General features: G+C 36.3%; 1 protein-coding gene across 13 annotated transcripts in view; it reads right to left on the bottom strand.

Annotated features, from left to right (window-relative positions):
* The window catches only part of SUPT20H (SPT20 homolog, SAGA complex component), a 37,759-nt gene that overhangs the window by 8,657 nt on the left and 6,070 nt on the right, over nt 1-23,032 (bottom strand). For 4 of the 13 annotated variants that reach the window (XM_061133408.1, XM_061133406.1, XM_061133413.1 and 1 more), the window contains exons 5-22: nt 22,834-22,900; nt 18,145-18,274; nt 17,042-17,145; nt 14,998-15,114; nt 14,832-14,885; nt 13,538-13,677; nt 11,912-12,068; nt 11,762-11,818; nt 9,657-9,728; nt 9,193-9,350; nt 7,357-7,383; nt 6,810-6,842; nt 6,132-6,249; nt 5,431-5,533; nt 5,080-5,238; nt 3,070-3,376; nt 2,450-2,604; nt 5-60 (exon numbers count right to left, since the gene is read on the bottom strand). In XM_061133408.1, the coding sequence (XP_060989391.1) occupies nt 5-60; nt 2,450-2,604; nt 3,070-3,376; nt 5,080-5,238; nt 5,431-5,533; nt 6,132-6,249; nt 6,810-6,842; nt 7,357-7,383; nt 9,193-9,350; nt 9,657-9,728; nt 11,762-11,818; nt 11,912-12,068; nt 13,538-13,677; nt 14,832-14,885; nt 14,998-15,114; nt 17,042-17,145; nt 18,145-18,274; nt 22,834-22,900 (2,014 nt within the window). The remainder of the gene's footprint in view (nt 1-4; nt 61-2,449; nt 2,605-3,069; nt 3,377-5,079; nt 5,239-5,430; nt 5,534-6,131; nt 6,250-6,809; nt 6,843-7,356; nt 7,384-9,192; nt 9,351-9,656; nt 9,729-11,761; nt 11,819-11,911; nt 12,069-13,537; nt 13,678-14,831; nt 14,886-14,997; nt 15,115-17,041; nt 17,146-18,144; nt 18,275-22,833; nt 22,901-23,032) is intronic. The other 9 variants (XM_061133415.1, XM_061133417.1, XM_061133409.1 and 6 more) reach the window with 6 other exon arrangements.

Here is a 23,032-nt window from a genome sequence, read left to right as displayed (position 1 = left end):
TTACCTGGAGTAGATTTAAGGGCCTGAGACTTGAAGTATTTTTTAAACCAAATGGAACACCTATTAAATAAAACTCATGGTTAAAACAGGAAATTAAAACTTTATTATACTTGGAGGTACTTTATACTTTAGCATATAAAAAAAAATTTTAAGTACTCTCTGCACAGATGTGCTTATTTTCTATACTTTAAAATTTTCTTAAACCCAGCCCCCCAGTTTCATCACTATTTGTTGATAACGAGATCTTATTCAAAGATGTGAAGCACCAGATGTACCTTATATTCTGTATTTCAGAAACTGAGACTTCTTTATAACTACTTAAACTACTGGCTGGAAAAGTAATCTGGCAGCATGCAGACACCACAGGTATGATAAAACCATCACTGCTGTGCAAACACGTCTCACACACTGCTGCCTACTTCTATTTCTCAGTGCTACGCGGCCTGTGATCAACAGCCCTGTCTCAGAACCAGTGTGCTTTGTGATGTTTCTTAAAGCGCAAATGCGAACATTAATAATGCTGAAGAACACTGAATTCTGTGTGTAAGGATCAAGCTGAAAGTCAGGAAACAATGCTCTGTTAATCCTGAACGCATTCCCCCAAATCTGTGACACAGCACAGAGCAAATCCGAAAGCAGGCATTGGCAGACGCTTCCAGCAAGCTTCGTGGGCCACAGAGACTCTGTCCCTTATTCTTCCTTCTATCTTTTTTTAAGAAAACAAACCTTAAAAAATGTAAAACTATTCTCAGCTTGAACTGTTTGCTGATACCAGTCTTCAAGTATGTATGTATCTTCCTCACTAAATATACCAATTTGAACTCTAGTTTAAAAGGTAACTAGTCCTCTAAGCAGGTAATTGTATTTAGAAAAGATAAAGGGTAGATAATGCACAAAAGACAGTATGCAAGGCTTGTCTGAAAAATGGAAAAAGCATAACCAGATAAAAATGTGACAATACGGATAGTCCCTCTAGGAATTCTCATTAAAAAAAAAAAAAGAGACAGAGATAACTCCCTTTAAGGGTGGATGACATCTGGGTAATGCTTTACAGCTTACTAAAGGCACTTCCATATCACTTCATTTATTTTCTTGTAAGTAGCCACTTAAGTTAGCTACATTTACTCCAGTTTTAGAACAGATGAAACAGGTTGCTGCTGCTGCTAAGTCGCTTCAGTCGTGTCCGACTCTGTGAGACCCCATAGACGGCAGCCCACCAGGCTCCCCCGTCCCTGGGATTCTCCAGGTAAGAACACTGGAGTGGGTTGCCATTTCCTTCTCCAATGCATGAAAGTGAAAAGTGAAAGTGAAGTCGCTCAGTCGTGTCCGACTCTTAGGGACCCCATGGACTGCAGCCTACCAGGCTCCTCCATCCATGGGATTTTCCAGGCAAGAGTACTGGAGTGGGCTGAAACTGAGGTTGAGGGGGAACAATTAAGTGACTTCTTCCAGGCCCTAAAATAAGCATTTGGAGCTACGAGTAAGTAGAAGAATTACATGTAAATATAATATCCCAAATTCAACACTGATCCATTTTCCAGGGCTCCTACCCCTAAAACATACTTACACACATTAAAATAAGAATATCAGGTAGAATTAGAAAATCACAGCAATATATTAAACATATTCATATTATATTCTTTGGGTTCTCTTTCTCCTACTCATAGAAACTTTCTCCTAACTCATAGTAAGTTTTTCTTACTATGCTGAGTTTGTTTTTCTGTTAATCTTTTTTTTCCGAGTAAGAAATGAGACTGTTCTACAATACATTCTCTTAAAGAACTTTAAAAGTAGCACAAGTTGTTAAAACATTTTTCCAGTACATGTAATTACATTACTACAACTACCACAATAAACCACTACTAAGGATGGTGACAACAGTTATTTTTGAATGTTTATCCCGACTCAGGCATAAACACCTCGTCTGTATTTACTCATTTAATCTTCACAACTGTGAGGTAAAGTATTATTATTATCATCTTTATTTTACTTATAAGGAAAATGAGGCCCAAAGGTAACTTTGCTATGATTATGCAGTTATGCTAAGTCACACAAGAAGGATTCGATCCAGGCAGTCCGGCTTCAGAACTGAGGCTTTTAAATGCCATGCCATGTTGCTTCTCCTGCTTACCTATGTTTTCGAAATATGTTCCTTTTACCTGGAGCAGGACTACACTGGTAACCATCACAGTTACTTTTATAATAATGTTTGAAAGTCAAAGATAAAATTTGCAAAGACTTACAGTTTTACCAAGTTTCTCCAGAGAATTTGATAACCAGATGGTTTTTAATTCAAATATGAGAATTTTAAAAGCTTTTGAAAGGAAATATTTTCAACATAATATTTCATGAAAAAAGGATGTTAAATGTTTAACATCACTTAAATGACATTTTAACATAAGCATGGAGTGTTAATTTTGTTAGAGGTTATTATTTCCAATATTCTGACCTGCTTGAGAGGCTGACTGCATTGCACCCGGCAATGCATTTGGTAGCAGACCTCCTGAGGGCAGAAGGCCGCTCAGGTTTATTCCTGCAGGAGTTACGGCACCAGTGTTACAGCCCAGCATAGGGTTTGAACCACTCATCAAAGCTTGAGCTCCGCTGCAGGAGAATAAGACAAAGCATTAGACTAGTGCTGTAAAGGAAAAATCAGCTATATAAATCCTTGGATTAAAAAACAAACTGCTTCACAAACAGATATTTCTGTCTTAAATATCAACAGCAAAGTTGGCAAAAATTAAGTACTACGTATCTACCAAGGTTTAAAATATAATCTGGTAGAGTAATGTACTCATCAATGGATTAAAAGATGGTAACACAGGATAAACAAGAAAAATCTAAGCTGCTGTCAATGTGAAATCAGTAGTGCCACCTTAGTGCCTATAATGGATGTATTACTACCTAAAATTCAAATGTACTTGTTGAGATAAATTCTAGTCATGCAGAAACCATTTTTTTTCAGTTTCAACAATATACAATTTGTTTTTAATTTCACAAGTAATTTCTTTAGATTGGTGAGATTATCTTAAAAAAAAAAAAAAAATCGGGGCTTTGATGCAAACTTACCAAACAGAGCCCACTACATTGATGAAGTTAAGTCCAGCAGAGTTTGCCATGACCTGGGTGGCTGTGGTTCCTGTAGTTATAGATGTTACCATGGTGGAAAGAGGAATGGTCGTTACAGGCATTGCCTGGCTCAGAGACTTTTGCTGCTGAGCAAACTGAGTTAACAAAGTGGGCTGAGGGGTGAAGCCTGAATCTTGGGGAGTAGGGGTAGCTGAAGGGGTAATAGGAGTTGAGCTCTGAGCATCAGGAGGGTGTGGGGTCGATGAAGGGGTTGGTGTAGGAGTAGATGGCTTAGGAGTTCCAGATCCTGCTCATTGAGAAAAATAAAAATTGCTAGTTTGTTATAAATGGCCAGTCCTTTTTCAAATAAGGTTAATGGAATCTTATTTAGCACTGACAGTCTGTTCCAGTTTTTTTTTTTTTAAAAGCAGTTAACTGCAAGTGTTAATTTCTACACATGATACATGAGTGTTGCTACACTCAATTACAATTAAGGATGCAGTATATCACCTACAAATGCCATCAGAGATGCTATTACAGTAAGAGTAAAAATATACATTCGTATTCTATCACAAAACCCATTTAAAAGTTAGTTTCCTACCATGCTATCTGTGGCCTAAAAACTTTAAAAGGAATTAAAATTAAGTTTTGTTATTTACGATTTCACTAATTTAGGACATCACTTAGAAATATTGCTTATTTTCTGTTAACAGTCTGAGATAAAACTCTGAACATATTTAATAAATTACATACAGTTAACCATCGTATTTGGCACCTAAATATACATACTTAATTCCTAACACATCAAGTTTACCCTGACAAACAAATTTTACAAAACACAGTAATAAAGCAAGTATTTGATAGATAATACTGCATCTTTAACAGTAACTGTGTACTTCGGTTTAAATGTAGAATGTATAGAAAATCTGTTGTGAATGAAGTATGCACAGTTTATCAACTTTTTAAAAAAAAAACAAAAAATAAAAAAACAAAAACCAGAAAAATAAAACCAAAAGCTCTTGAGGTGTTTTCTTTTTTAGCTTTCATGTCCTGCAGAAAGAAAGGAAAGAAATGTGAATGTCCAGAAGCTGTCACTCAACCCTTACTTAAAGTAACAACTGTGTGCAGTAGATTAACATAATAATCCATACCCACAACATAAGAAGTGTGAATAAGACTTTCAGGAAATTTATAAATTTTTTCTTTGTGCAAAACAAGAAGGCAGAAAAATTACACCTTTTGAGCTATCAAGATGAAGATGTTTACATCTAATGCAAAGACCACCCTGTCACTGTGCAGTGTACTAAAACTTTCAGCACATATTAGTCATTTATTAAAAAATCTAAAAAACTGGAATGCTTTTTTTATTTGCAAGTTGGTACCTAAGTATCTCAGATATTTGTTAATTTGAAGAAATTCAAACTAATGCTAAAATTCTTGAGCAAATTCTTCTTGATGTTTAAAAAAAAGTATTCAGTAGTAAAAATTACATTTTATCATCTTCAGAATGCTTTATGATCATCCCACATTTTAGTAACTGACAGCAATTAATGAGAGTGTATGGGTATTATTAAAAAACTAGCTTTCAGTTTACTTCTTACATTTACAAAGATAGGACTGCAGCAACAACTCATATGACATTTTTTTCCGTATCAGCTGCATGGTTTACATAAAATGTAAAATGTCCTAAGTTACACTGGTATAAAAAATAATTTGGAATCTTACTGCTACATTTAGCTATCAGATTAATTTTTTCTGGAGATGTGTAGGTTGCAAGTCTATAAGAAAGGTATACACAAGCTGCATACATAAATACAGAAAAACAAATACAATTACAATAAACACATAATACATACAGTCAACAAGAGAGCTGCCTGAAGCTTCTTAAAACTTGTACATTTTGGGTAGACAGTACATTCAGATTTCACTATTTCACTGGAAGAACTATCTTAAGAAACACTAATGCAAAAGCTTATGAAGAGTTAATGAAGAATTTAAGTTACAACTTACTTTGTGATGAACTGGCAGGTGATAGGGCAGCTGGAGAAAGCATGCTAACTTGATTAACATCCACGGATGACTTCCGAGAAAGACTTGGTGGCTTAGAAGCAGGAGGAGGAGTTGGAGATTTAAGAAAGCTGCTGGCCTGTTGTGGTGTAAAATAGTTACCTAGGGAAAAAAAATGTAGAAGTTATTTGCTAGGTTTACAATTTAACATTCTATGAATTCTGCTATTTATGAAATGAAATCTAACATTCTTAGATTTACAATTAAAAATTCTGAGCAAATCAAAATATGAGTAAATGGATTATGATCATCTGTTTCTTACTCTAGATTATAGGAAATTAAGGAATGCAATACCTGAGGAACTATTTCCTGAGGCTGAGGGAAGTTTGATGGGTGGAGGTCGATGTTTCACTCCCTTCCCCAATACTGAAGACTGAACTGACACGGTCTCAGGCTGCTGAGAGACAATGACATTAAGCATACTCATTAAAATGAACTCAAATCACAAATTCACAAATTCAGAACACTGCAACTTCTGGATGAAAACACAGTTTAAAAAGATTAGGTATTACACAAATTTCAAAAGACTGCAACTTCACAAAGGGAGAAATATTTCTGACTAAAAAGGTGAAGAAAGATTTTGAAGAAGAGCAGAGTAAGATGACAGCAAAGCTTCACCCTTAAATCTTCCCCAGAAAAATGATAGCTGCGGAAGTCAGGCAGGTGATTAGTATACATAGATGTTCATTACACTTTTTGTTTTATACCTCTGTGTACGTTTGAAAATTTCCATTATATAAAGTTAAATAATGAAAAGAAAATTAAAGTTAAAAGTAAATACAAAACTAAACAATGGACATGAGTTTGAGCACATTCCAGGAGATGGTAAAGGACAGGGAAGCCTGGTGTGCTGCAGTCCATGGGGTTGTAGTTAGACATGACTTAGCAACTGGATGGCAACAATCCCTCAAAAACTAGTCATTAATATTTCTCAGATTCCTTGAGAACAATCAGGCATGAAAAAGTAACAGCACAAAAAAGTTAACCAAACACACTTCTGTTTCTCTCCCTGGAGAAAGCTGACTCAAGCTGGCTGAGCCACTGGAGCTATGCGACATCTTCACTGGACATTTGGCTTCATTCTGGACCAATTCCTGGTACTGATTGACTACTCTGAAATATTAGGGGGAAAACAAGTAATGATTAGCTAACTCTATTTTAAACATAAATTGATTACATAGAAAATGAATAACTGTTAATGAGAAAAGTTCTATGAAAAATAACACAAAAATTAAAATTTAGACAATTTATCTTTGATAAAAGCACAGTCTTTTAATTTTTCAGTAACAAGCTAAAGCTGAAAACATTTTGCTAATTAACTATTTAAAGATCCTTTCAGTATCTTGTCTCTAATATAAAGTTACAGGGATTATTTCACCAATAAGCAGCCAGAAGAATTAACCATTGACTCTGACTTATATTCTGATTAAAAGACTACTGAAAACTCATTTTCCTTAGCTATTATAGATATATCTAAGTTTTATTTAAAATAAAGCTGTATTTTAAACATTATCCTTTTAATTGTTACTTTTTTAATTCTATTTAAAAATCCTAAGAGTACCTGAGATATAATTAGAATCAAAGCTTTGACTCCTAACGGAGTATTCTCTGTCCTACAAGAGTAAAGTTTATCATACCCATCCAATCAAAAATAAAGATGCAAATATTTTTACCTCTCAGCATCAGTCTTTGATCCAATAACAAACCTAAATTGTTTTTTAAGAAAAGAGAAAAGTATTAAATACTTGTTTCATGGAGCCCCGAGATTACTTTTGAAGGCTTTTTAGTAATTTTAAACATAGAATTAAAATCTATCATGATATCATGAAAAAAATATTGAAAACACATTAAAAAATATTAAGTGATGACCAAGTCTTGCATGCATTACAAAATAATTCTGTGAATAAATTGGCTGACTTAATTTAAAGGAGATTTATTTGGGGCTGAAAGTTGCCAAGTGCTACATACCCTTACAAGTGTCTGGCCTACACCAAAATTCACTGAACTACCTTGTACAAGGCCTGTGGGCTTCCTCCAGCTTTAAACTTTTGATTTTGGAAGTCATTATTAATGTTTACACAGCAGGACCTTAGAGCACATTTTGACAAACAAGAGTTTATCGCCAATTCAAGTAAAGTCTTTACCAACTCTTTTAAAAGAATGACATTTATATCATTTCTTAACAGATTAAAATAGTGAGTTTGTTTATTTTTTAATTACCAATTTGAATGATCATCTGTGGAGAAGCTGAAATATAAAATGTAAAAAAAAAAAAAAAAAAAGAAAAAACTTGTTAATGCAGCTCAAACTTTAACTTCATAGCTATTAAATCAAGTAATTTATGAATATGGGAGAATGACTGGAAGGTAATAAGCCATGCAGCATTTCTGCAGCAATGTCCTGTAGTAAAAGGCAAAAAATTCAATTCTCTAATTGTCAAACAAATATAATCAGTTGGCTTTCTGAACCAATTTTTTTTTAATGAGGGATCATATGTCATTCCACTGTGTTTCAGAAAAGTTAGTAACTATTTAAAATGACCAACGTGTGTTTCTAAAGGGAAGACTTAAAAAAATATGGCTAATCAAAATATCTTGTCTTTCTACTAAGTATAAATAAAATAGTAGCTGAGGATCCCCTGACTGCTATTTCCTCCTAGTGACTTTTACTTAGGTATTGGTGAGGTTGTTCTTTAAAATCCATCTTTCTGTTATAGTTTCAACTTGTATTTTGTTATGATTTAACATAGAGCTGGCTCTTGCTATTTTTATGCTCAAGTTCTCTTTTTCCTTCTTTTCAAAACAGCATCAACTAGACTAAAAGAACAGAACCAATAATAAAACATTAAAACAAAACTAAATACTGGGTACCTCATAGTAAATATATGCAGCCCATAAGTTTAGAAAGATCAAGTACAGTTGGCCCTCTATATCTGCAGATTCTGTATTCTCAGATTCAACCACCATGGAGTGAAAATATTTGGGGGGGTGGGGTGGGGAAGAGAGAAATATTCCAGAAAGTTCCAAAAAGTAAAACCTGAGTTTACCATGGGCTGGCAACTATTTATACAACATTTAAGTTGTATTTACTACTTATTTACATGGCATTTACATTGTATTAGGTATTTTAAGTAACCTAGAGGATGTGCCTAAGTTGCAAATATGCACTATTTCGATGTAAGAGATGACCATCTGCAGAGTTTGGTACCCAAGGGGTCATGGGACCAGCGCCCTGCGGCTAACGAGGAACAACTTTATACACATTGCTTTCTATTGTTTTTGGCCGCACTGTGCATCATGCAGGACCCTGGTTCCATCACCAGGGATCAAATCTCTGGCCCTGCAGGGGTAGCGTGGAGTCCTATCCACTGGATTGCAGGGAAGTCCCATGTAAATATATTTCTAGACCCAGTAACTACATGAAGCACTGAGTCTGTTTCCTTACAGGCAGTGCTGAAATATCAAGCATTTTAAACAGCTTTTACATTTACAGTAAACTTGCTTCCCACTTAAACGAATTATTGCCAGAAGCATTTTATGCTCACAGAGGTTAAAGTCATAAGTCAAAGTGTTAGTCACTCCGTTGTGTCTAACTCTTTGCAATCCCACGGACTGTAGCCCGCCAGGCTCCTCTGTCTATGGAATTCTCCAGGCAAGAATATTGGCATGGGTTGCTATTCCCTTCTCCAGGGAATCTTCCCTACTCAGGTCGAACCCAGGTCTCCTGCATTGTAGATGGGCTCTTTACTCTCTGAGTCACCAGGGAAGCCCCCAAAAGTCATAAGTGGCAGCATATAAATATACCAAAACGAATACCACAGGCATATCTTTTATAGCAAATATAAAAATAATTAAGCATAGTTTTTAAAAAAGAAATTACTATTTTAAAGAACTTCACAACGAGGTAACTACAATTTAAGTTTACTGAGGTCTGCTGCCAAATCTAACTGAAGTTAACAAAAAGGGGAAATTTCTGTTCATCAATAGCTCATCAGTAGTCACTGAATAAACTCTTGATGGTTTACTTGGTCAAATACACGTATTTAACAGAACTCACTGGGATGGCGACATCGGACTGTCACTCTCCTCATCTTCTTTACATGGCTGGATTTTACCATAGTAAAGTGGATCACCAAGTGACTGCAAAATGGTCAGCTTTGTTTTCTGATATTGATTACCAGCTTCACATTCAAATATATAATCATCTTTTACATCCTGAAAAAAAGTATCCCAAATAAAATACCCTCTTCCGAAAATACATAATCAGAATTAACAAAAACCAGGGATAAATGACACACTAACTTGTATCTAGCAATTAAGACACATGGAACATGCTCTGTAGACCTATTTAAGACTGCCCAAGAGGACCTCCCTAGTGGTTCAGTGGCAGAGTCTGCCTTGCCATTCTTTAAAAACAGAAGGAGATCCCAAAGGAAAGGCTATTGTACTTTATGTTTAATAAATTCAGATTCCAGATTAGAAATGGCATCAAAAGAAATGGAGCCTACAGTGGCTACTTACATGGGCTGGCCAGACTGTTGGTTGTGAGTCATCAGACTTGATAGATTTTTCTACTTTGGCATATTTTTCCACCTAAGCAACCAAATCAAGAGACACCAGATATAATGAAACCAGTATTATGACCATAGACAAAAACGTAAGTAACTTAATACAATATGCTTTTTAGCCCAAGAATTCTTGAGTCACTAATAACACCAACTATTTACGCTTAAGTAGTTTAAAATTCTCCTGATATATATTCAATTAGACCAACTGGTTTTACAATATAAAAAAATTAGGATCTCTTTTGCCATTAAACAAATGTAATAAACACAAATGCCTCTTCCTTTTATTCCTTAAGTAGGTATCATATTTATCTTTCAGGAAAACTGGGATGTCAAAGAGGTGATTAGGACCAGGATCTTTTATTTTGGCTGGGTCTTTACTGGAATTGACTTCCCTGGTGGCTCAGATGGTAAAGCGTCTGTCTACAATGTGGGAGACCCAGGTTTGATCTCTGGGTGGGGAAGATCTCCTGCAGAAGGAAATGGCAACCCACTCCAGTATTCCTGCTTGGAAAATCCCATGGACGGAGGAGCCTGGTAGGCTACAGGCCATGGGGTCGCAAAGAGTCAGACACGACTGAGCGATTTCACTGTCCTGGAGTTGTCAGGCAACAGTGCGGACACAACTAGAAAGAGACTAGGGAAGTTATACTAAAATTGGTAAAATTTCTGTAAATCTCCATTTTCTAGTCAAACTCAAACCATATATTCCATGTATTTTCTACCAGACTCTGTGAACCAAAAGTTCTCATCTTTCTGGTAACTATGATTCTTAAGAGTAACAGACTCACTTGGGCATCTGGTAAAAATTCAGATTCCCATGTCCCTCCCCTGGACACCTGACTCAGTAAGTTGGACTGAAGTGGGGCTTTAAATCTGTATGTTTAACTGGTATTCTAGATGTTTCAACTGATCAGTCAGACTGAGAAACTTTGTATTAGGGCTTTGCTACTCAAAGTAAGGTCTGCGGAACCCAGTACCATGCAACCTAAAAGCTTGTCACATACTGCAGGAGATGAGGCCCTAGCCCAGACTTGCTGAATTGGAATCTGCACTTTAATAAGCAATCCACGTGATTCTTATGTACATTAAGGTTTGGGAAGTGCTGCTTTATATACCCAGATTGCCCTCTGAAGTCAATTCCTCCCTTTGGTATTTGCACCGAACATCTCTTCTCAGGCCATGTTTCTTGAGGGGTGTATAGACAAGACACACACTGAAAGATAATGTGGCTTACTTTCTTGAGTTGTATATTGTATATACAGTCTACTTCTAATGCTTTTTTTGGCTTTGTGCTTTTGAAAATTTTTTTAAAATCACAGATAGTAAGATTTACAACTGTGCTGGCCTAGGAAGCATGCACCCGAGCAAACATCTGTGAAAATAACTAACCGCTTCTAGAGAGTTTAATGAATAATAAAAACAGGAGAAATAGGAAAATAAAAGAAACATGGAACCTCCTATCAAAAGAGCTCTTTCCTGTCTTTGCTCATTTATAGTTCATGTACATTACAGACCAGCAAAAAATACTACTCAAGGATGCAAACCTTGACCACTGCTCCAACATTGTTAATTTTTAAATTTAACCAGTGAGAAGTATTATCAGGAAATTATGATGAAATATTATGAAAAAAAATCAGAGGCATTTTATGCATATAATGTAATATGTACCATCTTTACACATTTGGAAATACTTTGTATATTTTTCCTGCTCTAAATACAAATCTATATTAAGGAGTTACATACTTAGACAAGTAATGTGAAAGAGCAGCTTCTGAAAATGAGCATTTGACTTAAGAAGTGTTTTTGCACAAATATGGAGAATGAACTAGGGGTTAAAACTAGGGGGAAAAAAGCGGTTATTACAGGATTGTAAAAATCATATGTGTGAAAATTTTGAAAATTGTAAAGCACTATATAATTTAAAGAATCTTTCATTCAATAAAATTAAAAGAGAAAAGTAGTAGTAATAAGAATCTCTGTTTTCCCAAGTATAAGACACTATTAGTGAGATTTAGGAACTTATATATGAAAATAAGTGCAATTCATGAACTAACTTACATCCACCTCAGAAGGTACAGCCAAATTACAGGGACTCCGTTTCCACATATCTACACACTAAAAAAAATTAAAAACAGTATAAATAAATATACTTAAAATGCAAAATAAGGCATTTGGCATAACAAGCTTCACTTAAAAACATATACTTACATTTCCTGCTTTAGAAATTTTGAGGTCATAATGCTGACCTGCTTTTCTTTCCTTTCTTTTTTGTAAGAAATCAAGTAATTTTAGCTGAGGAGGAGGTGGACAATGGGACAGATCCTGTTGCCGATTCAGAGAGGACCTGGAATATCTCTTGAAACATCTGGAATATTAAGAGATTAGAACTATTGATACACCAGGCTAATAAAAGAAACTCAGAATAAATATGGTTTAAAAAATGTGTAATTAAATCACAAATATCTGGAGGACAATGTCACTTGCCAAGTAATGTTCTAGGCACTGGTGAAATAAAAATGAACATAATGAACATAATTCCTGCTCCCATGAAGCTGACAGTCAAGAAGGGAAGACACATATACATTCACAAAGGAACAGGTCAGATCACTCCAGATAACAACAGTAGAGTATGCATAAAAACCAGAGTCCTGGGAGGAATAAGTGATATGGAAGGCAACACTAGGGGAGGGTAGGAAGGACTCTGAAAAAACTGTGTGAGCTAAGACATGACAAGAAGAAACAACCTGTGGAGAGATCAGGGAATGAATATTTGAAGCAGAGAATTTTAAGTTTCTGAGGCAGGAACAATGCTGGCTTGTTTTCAAAAATGAAAAATACAGGTGGGACTAGAGCACCAGTAGGAAATGAGGTCAAAGAGCAAGCCAAGGGCCTTGCAGATGAATGATAACATAAAGTACAATGGGATGGTTTTAGAGGGATTTAAGCAAGTGGTAGCATGATCTGCTTTGAGGTTTTTAAAACATTACTTTGGTTTGCCTGCAGGGCAAACAGACCAAAAGGGAGCAAAGGTGAAGCAGTCAGACCAGTTAGGAAGGCATTTTATCACAGAAGTCAAGATGAAGATGACAGTGGCTTGGTCTAAGGTACTGGCAGTGGGTGTGGAGAGATGTGGAAAGAGGCTCCAGGACACTTTATGGGACGGCTGAAGGATTCTCTATGGACTTATTTCTCTGTTTCCAAAGCTGTACCTTTTCCTCAGCATATATTACTTCAACAGTAAAACAGAGAATTCAGAAAATGGGTAGGTTATCTCAGCCCCTTCAAACTTGAAGATCCAAAGTGGACAACTGAAACAATTACTCAAAGAGAACTTAATGATGAGCCAACTATAACTGCAGTCTAAATTAATATGCATTCTTTTACTTTATTGAGATGGCTAAAATATTCAAAGACAAATTACCATGTTATAAAAAGGCATTTAGCTATAGTTTGACTTCTCAAACTATAATCACTTTCCCCCAGATCTGTAAAAGAAGTTATAAACACTTTCCCCCAGATCTGTAAAAGAAATTATAAATTGATTTTTTAAAGGAAACATTAACAAAAATTACACTGGTATTAGGAAGGGATAAATTATTCTTTATTCTCATACTCGTCTCTGCTCAGAATTTATTTTTGGTGAACAGACTGAATTTATAGGTAGTTTGTTCTTCAAAAGAATGCACAGAACGCATCATTTCAAAATAAAGAAGAGTATTAAAAAAAAATCCTAATTCTTACACTTTTACTGTTTAGAGGGAAAAGATACCATAAATGTCAAAATTCAGAGCTCTCTAGCTCTCTTTCAGTTTATCCTTCCACAAAGGTGATTACCGTTTCATCGGGCGCGTGTTCATCTTTTGCCTGTTATAGAGCAGTCTGTTTGCAGTGCAGGCTACAGCTATGGAAGGATCAAGACACAGTGGTTCTGCTGTAGCCAGAATCAGTTGGCTCTCAAGCAAAAGTTTGTCTTCCTGAAATGGGTAAGAGTAAATATCAGTACTAGCTTTAAGATTTTCAAATTGTACATATCACTTAATCTAGAAATATTCCTGGGAGTATTTCTGCTAAGGAACAGAGTAAAATGTAGTATTTCAAGTACCAACTTAAGTGTGTAAACTTTAAAAACTGAACAGCATGACACCACTAATGGAATTTCAATAATTTGGACAAACTGGTCAAGCTGTAAGAATGCCTATCTGTTAGCCCAACAAATATTTACTAAGCACCTATATGTGAGGCACTGTTCTAGAGGTCAGAGAGTTTTTGTTTAGACTATAGGTTTTTCACATCTAAGAAATACAGCTGTCTAGATTCATTAATATTCTCAGGTTGATGACATTTTCAAATGAAAAATGAAAATTTTCTGAAGAATTTTCCTTTAAAAGGTACAATAAAGTATATAGCCTCTCCCTTTATTTACCAATTGCCAGAGTTTGAAATCAATACCCTTGGAATCTCCAGATGACCAATGATTTTGTTTTTGAATATTCTTTTAATAGCTTTTAACCTTATACTACCCTTATAAATGAAAAGATTACAGCCCAAACACAATGCTTGACAGTTACTGATGAACTGAATCTTATTTTATAATCCTATTTCACAGCTAAAATAATTTTCATTACTGACATTTTCTTTAGTTAACTATTCCTCTTTATAGTAACAGAGAAATAAGTGAACACCCTTGTGAATGGGCACCTCACTGAATCAGCACTGGAGGACTAACTGGCTATTCTCTGAGTAAGAGAGGTCGGTTCCTAGGGCTCTACCCAGTACAGATGGCAAAAAGACAGGTTAGGTATGCTTTAGAACCCAAGATGACAGAATATCAGCATCTATTTGTATCCACTGTGCAAACAAAACATTCTACTTGAGAGAGGATAAAAAACTAAGTTTCACACTGGGTAGATTAGGTCAACCTCACCCTAGTTTACCATGTCCTAAAGCAACTGGAACTGAACTGGTTTAGTTTCTTGTAGGATTAATGCATCTTTGTAGAGCTCATAATGAACAAGATACTTTACTCATAAATCAAATTATGAGCAGGAAATATCTTTTGCTTAACTTAGTAAGCATTGCTTCATCCTATATATTACCTGTTTGGGATTAAAAAAACAACAGAACTAACCTGGGTCCACTTATGGTTATCACTTGTTATTGAATGTACATCACAGATTAAAGTCTAAAAGAAATAACAAAAAATATTACTATATAGGCATACAAACACAAGAAAACATTGAATAGGTAAAACTCAAAATGAAATCTGAAATATTTCTTAATTAAGTATTCCTTACCTGCATTGTTGGACGTAACAGAATGTGTCTACTTTGGTAACCAGGAGATTTCATGTTACTGGACTGCCTATAGTCACGTATTTCTGCTATGACACATCCACAATGAAAAATATTAACCTGTTTTGAGTGAAAATATTTAAGTAAATGCCATTTTTCAAAAGCCTACGTACGTAGGTTTATACTGAATGTTTCGGGTTCTTGGCATTCTCATGCACTGTTTCTGACCATCCACATACTCAAAATTCCTTAGTGAATTCACCACCACACACACTCTTTGAAAAGGGAACTGTTTTATGTTGATCACTGTTGACTCAGGAAGCAGTTTAACACTGTTTCCTAGTTGCAGACTGACAGTTGGCATTTATTTACTATTAATGTTACAGATCACTGAACTGCTGTTCCTGACACTCACTGGGTCACTGTTGTACTCTGCTAACACTGTCACTGTTATAAATTTGTTAATAAACCATGCCAGAATTTCAGCTTACAGATACAACTGCTATATCTGCTCTGCTAAAATTTCCAAGAGACAGGTTTCACTAATAAGAGGAAGAAAGCTAACATTAATTCAAATAATAATCTCCTGCTAATGATATTATTTTCTAGTTCTAACTCCAAAGGTAAGGAAGTGTATCACTCAAGTCTTGCTAATTATCACTTGCTACAGTTGATTATTTTTTTGGGCTCCAAAATCACTGCAGATGGTGATTGCAGCCATGAAATTAAAAGATGCTTACTCCTTGGAAGGAAAGTTATGACCAACCTAGACAGCATATTAAAAAGCAGAGACATTTCTTTGCCAACAAAGGTCTGTCTGGTCAAGGCTGTGGTTTTTCCAGTGGTCATGTATGGATGTGAGAGTTGGACTGTAAGAGAGCTGAGCGCCGTAAAAGTGATGCGTTTGAACTATGGTGTTGGAGAAGACTCAAGAGTCCCTCGGACTGCAAGGAGATCCAACCAGTTCATCCTAAAGGAGGTAAGTCCTTGGTGTTCACTGGAAGGACTGATGCTGAAGCTGAAACTCCAATACTTTGGCCACCTCATGCGAAGAGCTGACTCACTGGAAAAGACCGTGATGCTGGGAGGGACTGGGGGCAGGAGGAGAAGGGGACAACAGCGGAGGAGATGGTTGGATGGCATCACCAACTCGATGGGCATGAGTTTGAGTAAACTCCGGGAGTTTGTGATGGACAGGGAGGCCTGGCGTGCTGCGATTCATGGGGTCGCAAAGAGTCGGACACGACTGAGCAACTGAACTGACAGTTGATTATGGTCTTTTGTGTTTTTTTCACCATTTAGAACTCAAATGAGTACTGAGATTTCCATGTTATCAGTCATTTTTCTGTTCATGCTTTTTAAAAAATGTTCACTGAGCCACTACAAGGTGAAATGTTAAGCATTATTCAAGTATCCGAGAAGCTTCACAGATAAAGTGGTGAGATACTTGCTATCAGTGTGGAAAGCCAGGCAATAAACATGTAAACAAAAACAAGATAACTTGAGAGACTGAATGCTACAGAGGAAATAAAATAGAGAGTGACTAATTTAGTTAGACTGTGTGCTCAGGCAGAACTTTGGAGTAATTTTCAGCCGAGACTTGAATCATAGCAAAGGGCCAGACACCTGGGAGAGATCACTCCAGACAGAAGAGCAGATGAATAAGATATGAATAAGCTTGGTGTGTTTTAGTCTAGAAAAATGGCATGGATGGCTGGAGTGTAGTGAGTGGGGATGAGAACCAGGAGGTGAAGACAAATACAAAGGCAGGAGTTTTGTACAGTGAGAGGACACTGGAGAACCTTAAGCAGGGAACTTTGTTGTTTTCTGTTTTTGTTTTGGAAGCTTAATCAACTACATCTATACATTTCAGTATATAGCCTAAAGGATAAATATCTCACAATAAACCAATTTTCATATAGGCATATATATATTAGGTCTCGCTTCCCTTTCCAAGAACTAATGAGAGTAAAACGAAATATTCTTTATCACAAAACAACATGTATTTGACAAATCTAAGGATATTTTATGGAGAAAAATTTTGTACCTGAGATTTTTCTAGGAGATCAACCAAAATTGGAGGTAATTCTTCTGCATCCAAGTATTCAAGCAATTCTCCTTCTTCATAAGGCAGTCGAATGGTCTCAGAATCTTAATTTTAAAACATAAATGTTTCTGAAGGTCATCAGGCTCACCAAAAAGCTTAGGTAATAATTTACGTAACTTTTCATAAAAATAAAGAGAATAAAACTAAAAGCTCTCCTTAAGCCCTTCATTTAAGTCTAAAAAATAAATCCCCTCATAAAAATCTTGATAAACTGTATATAAAACAGTTTTAGACTGGAAGAGAGAAAAATACCTAACATCCTATGGAAATACATCTGGCACAACAATCACAAAACAAATCCCAGCCAGCAGTACAATAATCAGAGTGTGATAAAATTCCGACTGTTAACTAAAACTCCCTTGGATTCCTTAATCTAATCTGGAAGTCAGACTGATAATCTGGTATAGCTTCTGAAAAATGACTACTTACAGGCCAAACTTTTCTTGGTGTTACATTTTACAATAACGACCAACACAAGAAAAAAATCCTTAAAAATCTTTAACTGGGTAAGTTCCTTACAGAACTTATAGTATCATCACCAAATCAAAATTTAAATGTCTCTTTGGTGAAATCTCAGAGTGTTAATACTTTAATATTCTATTTGGACATTCACATTAATCAGAATAAGATGTTGAAGACAATTCAAAAGGTAGTTGAGTCTCCTTAACTTTGAAAGTTTCACACTCAAAATATATTCAAAGCATAGAAGAAAAACATAGATTAAAACACCTTACACTATCTTAAATACATAAACAGCAACAGAATGAAAGGAAATTTTGGTATGTTTTTAAAATGACATCTTTTATGATTTCATTTCAAAGACCTTTCTCAGTCAGAACATTTCTCAAATTCAGCAAGGCTAATCACAGCAGAGTTAACTTCTCATATTCTAACAAAACATCATAAAGAAGAAAATTTGAAATCAAAGTTTTCTGTTGTCAGGCATCACTGATGTAAAGGAGGGTGAGAGGCTCCCTCTAAAACACAACACATCCTGCCCAGCAGACGCAGTTTCCTGGCTGCTGCCCCCTGGAGGGTCTTACCTGATCCATTTTTTCCCCTGAGCATCAGAGAATATCCCTCATTTCCTGGGTACAGGTTGACGACTAAACATGACAATGTCTCTTGCATAACAAGCTTCTCTAATAAGTTCACATTTCTTCTTAATTTCTGCTTTAAAAAGAGGCAGAACTCATGAAAATAATCCAGCATAACTTCAAATAATACAATCACTTAATGAAACTAGACCTGAGTTAGTTAATCTTTGATGATCCTTCCACATCTATATAAAATTAATGTTGATCTACTACTGTTTTATGCAAATGAATATCACAAAGAAAAAGTGATCCAAAAAATAAAACCACTAAATACAAACATATGTACCTGAGTACACAAGTAGCAAATATTAAAAATATTTAGAAAGGAAAACCATTAAATGTAAATTTTTTTTTAAAGAGGCTATAATGTATAGTTAGTTTCTATTAAGATTCAGTTTAGTTCAGTTCAGTCGCTCAGTTGTGTCCAACTCTTTGCGACCCCATGAATCGCAGCACGCCAGGCCTCGCTGTCCATCACAAACTCCCGGAGTTTACTCAAACCCATGTCCATCGAGTCGGTGATGCCATCCAACCATCTCATCCTCTGTCGTCCCCTTCTCCTCCTGCCCCCAATCCCTCCCAGCATCACAGTCTTTTCCAATGAATCAACTCTTAGCATGAGGTGGCCAAAGTACTGGAATTTCAGCTTAAGCATCGGTCCTTCCAATGAATACCCAGCACTTATCTCCTTTTAGGATGGACTGGTTGGATCTCCTTGCAGTCCAAGGGACTCTCAAAAGTCTTCTCCAACACCACAGTTCAAAAGCATCAATTCTTCAGCGCTCAGCTTTCTTACAGTCCAACTCTCACATCCATACATGACCACTGGAAAAACCATAGCCTTGACCAGACGGACCTTTGTTGGGCAAAGTAATGTCTCTGCTTTTTAATATGCTGTCTAGGTTGGTCATAACTTTCCTTCCAAGGAGTAAGCGTCTTTTAATTTCATGGCTGCAATCACCATCTGCAGTGATTTTGGAACCCCCAAAAATAAAGTCTGACACTGTTTCCACTGTCTCCCCATCTATTTCCCATGAAGTGATGGGACCAGATGCCATGATCTTAGTTTGTTTAAATGTACATAAATAATTTGAGGCATTCTCTTTGGTTACTGTTACAGAGCACATTTATTAAACATTTTATGGCCTAAATTAGATCCAAATAAGCTCAACAGCTCTAATTAGCTGAAATGTTAAATTCAAAGATATCCAACTGGTTAAGAGGATGAAAGTGATTTAAAGTAATTTTCTGTAAATTGAATCGAACAGCTTCCTAGAAACCACTTTGCTTAAAAAAAAAAACAACAAAACCAAAACCCAAAAAACTATCAGGAAACATATATACACCAAAATCCATTCTTTAGAAACTCAAACAATTTAAATTGAAACCCACTTTTAATAATTTCTTTCATCAAATCTTATTTGTGAAACATATCAGTTAATAGACTATTTTTGACCTCAAAAAACAAGCCTGTTTTGAGTATCTGATTTTCAACATGGATATGCTGTGAAAGTGCTGCACTCAATATGTTAGCAAATTTGGAAAACTCAGCAGTGGCCACAGGACTGGAAAAGGTCAGTTTTCATTCCAATCCCAAAGAAAGGCAATCCCAAAGAATGCTCAAACTACCGCACAATTGCATTCATCTCACACGCTAGTAATGTTCAAAATTCTCCAAGCCAGGCTTCAGCAATACATGAACCATGAACTTCCAGATGTTCAAGCTGGATTTAGAAAAGGCAGAGGAACCAGAGATCAAACTGCCAACATCTGCTGGATCATCGAAAAAGCAAGAGAGTTCCAGAAAAACATCTATTTCTGCTTTATTGATTATGCCAAAGCCTTTGACTGTGTGGATCACAATAAACTGTGGAAAATTCTTAAAGAGATGGGAATACCAGACCACCTGACCTGCCTCTTGAGAAACCTGTATGCAGGTCAGGAAGCAACAGTTAGAACTGGAATGGAACAACAGACTGGTTCCAAATAGGAAAAGGAGTAGTCAAGGCTGTATACTGTCACCGTGCTTATTTAACTTATATGCAGAGTACATCATGAGAAACGCTAGGCTGGAGGAAGCACAAGCTGGAATTAAGATTGCCAGGAGAAATACCAATAAAGTCAGATATGAAGATGACACCACCCTTATGACAGAAACTGAAGAGGAACTGAAAAGCCTCTTGATGAAAGTGAAAAAGGAGAGTGAAAAAGTTGGCTTAAAGCTCAACATTCAGAAAACTAAGATCATGGCATCTGGTCCCATCACTTCATGGGAAATAGATGCGGAAACAGTGGAAACAGTGTCAGACTTTATTTTTTGGGGCTCCAAAATCACTGCAGATGGTGACTGCAGCCATGAAATTAAAAGATGCTTACTCCTTGGAAGGAAAGTTATGACCAATATAGATAGCGTATTAAAAAGCAGAGACATTACTTTGCCAACAAAGGTCCGTCTGGTCAAGGCTATGGTTTTTCCAGTGGTCATGTATGGATGTGAGAGTTGGACTGTGAGGAAAGCTGAGCCCCGAAAAATTGATGCGTTTGAACTGAGGTGTTGGAGAAGACTCTTGAGAGTCCCTTGGACTGCAAGGAGATCCAACCAGTCCATCCTAAAGGAGATAAGTCCTGGGTGTTCATTGGAAGGACTGATGTTGAAGCTGAAACTCCAATACTTTGGCCACCTCATGCGAAGAGTTGACTCACTGGAAAAGACCCTCATGCTGGAAGGGATTGGGGGCAGGAGGAGAAGGCGACAACAGAGCATGAGATGGCTGGATGCTATCATCGACTCGATGGACATGAGTTTGAGTAAACTCCAGGAGTTGGTGACAGACAGCGAGGCCTGGCGTGCTGCGATTCATGGGGTTGCAGAGTCGGATAGGACTGAGCGACTGAACTGACCTGATATATACAGTCATATGCAAAGATTATGAATTCTTAGTCTACAGTCAACATAGAAACAAAAAACTATATTTTTAAAATAATAAATATTTACAAAGCAAAGCAAAGCAACTTTTAACCACTGTGATGGAAAGCTGGAAAATGTCTTTATTCTTAAGGAACCACATAGCACTTTAGCCTGTGGGCAATAAGGTCTGTGTTGCAACCAGTCAACTATGCTATTTATCTCAAAATCAGCCACTAACAAGACATAAACAAGGGGTGTTGCTGGATTCCAGTAAAAGTTCATTTACAAAAACATGCTGTGAGCCAGATCCGGCTGGTGGACAGTGGCTGTCAACACCAATCTGGAATCTTTTATGTATCTGGGATCTTTTATGTATCTCTCCTACCTTAGTTCTATGTATGCTCATCATACAGACTGTGGTGATAACTGATGGGTGTATAATGTGAAAATTAATAAAAGTAAACCTCAACTAAAACTGGAGTGGGGAAGGCCTGCAGAGGAAACTCTCCTGCTCCACCACTTATCATCCATTACCCCACCAGGAAGACATCAATTACTGATCCCACCAGGAAGAGAATTACCGAGCATTCCTAAATAGGAAATGCAACTATTTTCCTTCCCCAACTGGGGGAAGACTTTCTTCTTGTCCAACAACAAGCTCTGTGAGTGGGAAAGGACTGCAGCTCAGCCAATGGAAAACACATGTAGTTCAGCCTACGAAAAGCCAGCATCTCTTGAAGTTTTACTTTCCTCCACTGAACTCAGTTTTTCCTTGCTGATGACTTTCTTTCCTTGTTCTGCCCTCCTTAACAATATACCTCTTCCATGTTGTGTAACTCCTCAGAGTATCTCTGTCTGATGAGATGCTGTCCAATTCATGAGTCATTTAATAAGGCCAATTAGATCTTCAAATTTACTCAATTTTTTAAAACAATGCATGTCAAAACTTACAAAATGTGTTCCATATTTCAAACATACACAAATTATTGTAGGTCGACTATACCCCAATAAAATGTATGGAAAACATGCCATAAAACTCATGGTTTCACAATCATGTTTTTCCTAAATATTTAAAAACAGATACTATTAGAATTCCACTGATTTTTTTGCCTAAGAGGTATTCATTTTTAAATTAAAGACACACAACAGAAGCTCACTAGAGCCTTTAAGGCCCTTACAACCCAAGGGTCCAAAAAATATCAAGAAATCAATTTCTATTATATTTCTACTGCCCATATGTTCATGCTCAATAAAAATAAATTTAACTTGGCCATGAACTAATTTTTTTGACCAAATTCACCTTTTATTATCGTATCTAAATTTCCTACATGTCCTGCAATAGTTCTAACTTTCCAGTGCAAACTACCATGAGGAGATAGGTTACTTTTCTCCTGATCTTTGGTCTACAAGTAATTTCTCAGGAAGAAAAAGAAGCAAAAGACAATATACATAGTGGTTTCGCTTCTTCGAACTTCCCAATGAGATAGTCTGTTACTCAGCAAACATGTTGAATTTGCTCACCTCTCCTACCAAGTAGGCTATCTGCCTGGTGCCAGATTAGCCAGAGCTCTAGTTTAGCTGCAGAACCAGGCAGTCTGGTTAGAAAGTAGTAGATTTGTTCACTAACAAAAATACAAACCGCTAGATGCTTCAAATCTAATTCCTTCAAACTTCCCTTCTTCCACTACATTTCAAAAGCCATAATAATATAAAAAAATTATACTTACCTTAACCTCAGGCTCTTTTTCACATTCTTCAATATATAAGTCATAAAGTTTTTGAAATATAGATTTTCTAAAATAAAACAAAGACAACATACAAAGTACTGTGAATATAATAATCATAAAATAAACATTTTGAATTTTCTTGTCATTCCCCCACAATTTCCCAAAAACCGGGTGTGAAGAGGGGCTGGACATGGCAGCT

The sequence above is a fragment of the Dama dama genome, chromosome 30 (genome assembly GCF_033118175.1).
Source record: "Dama dama isolate Ldn47 chromosome 30, ASM3311817v1, whole genome shotgun sequence".
Classification (NCBI taxonomy): Eukaryota; Metazoa; Chordata; class Mammalia; order Artiodactyla; family Cervidae; genus Dama; species Dama dama.
The sequence above is the reverse complement of the archived record's forward strand: the minus strand, read 5'-3'. Positions and strand labels throughout refer to the sequence as shown.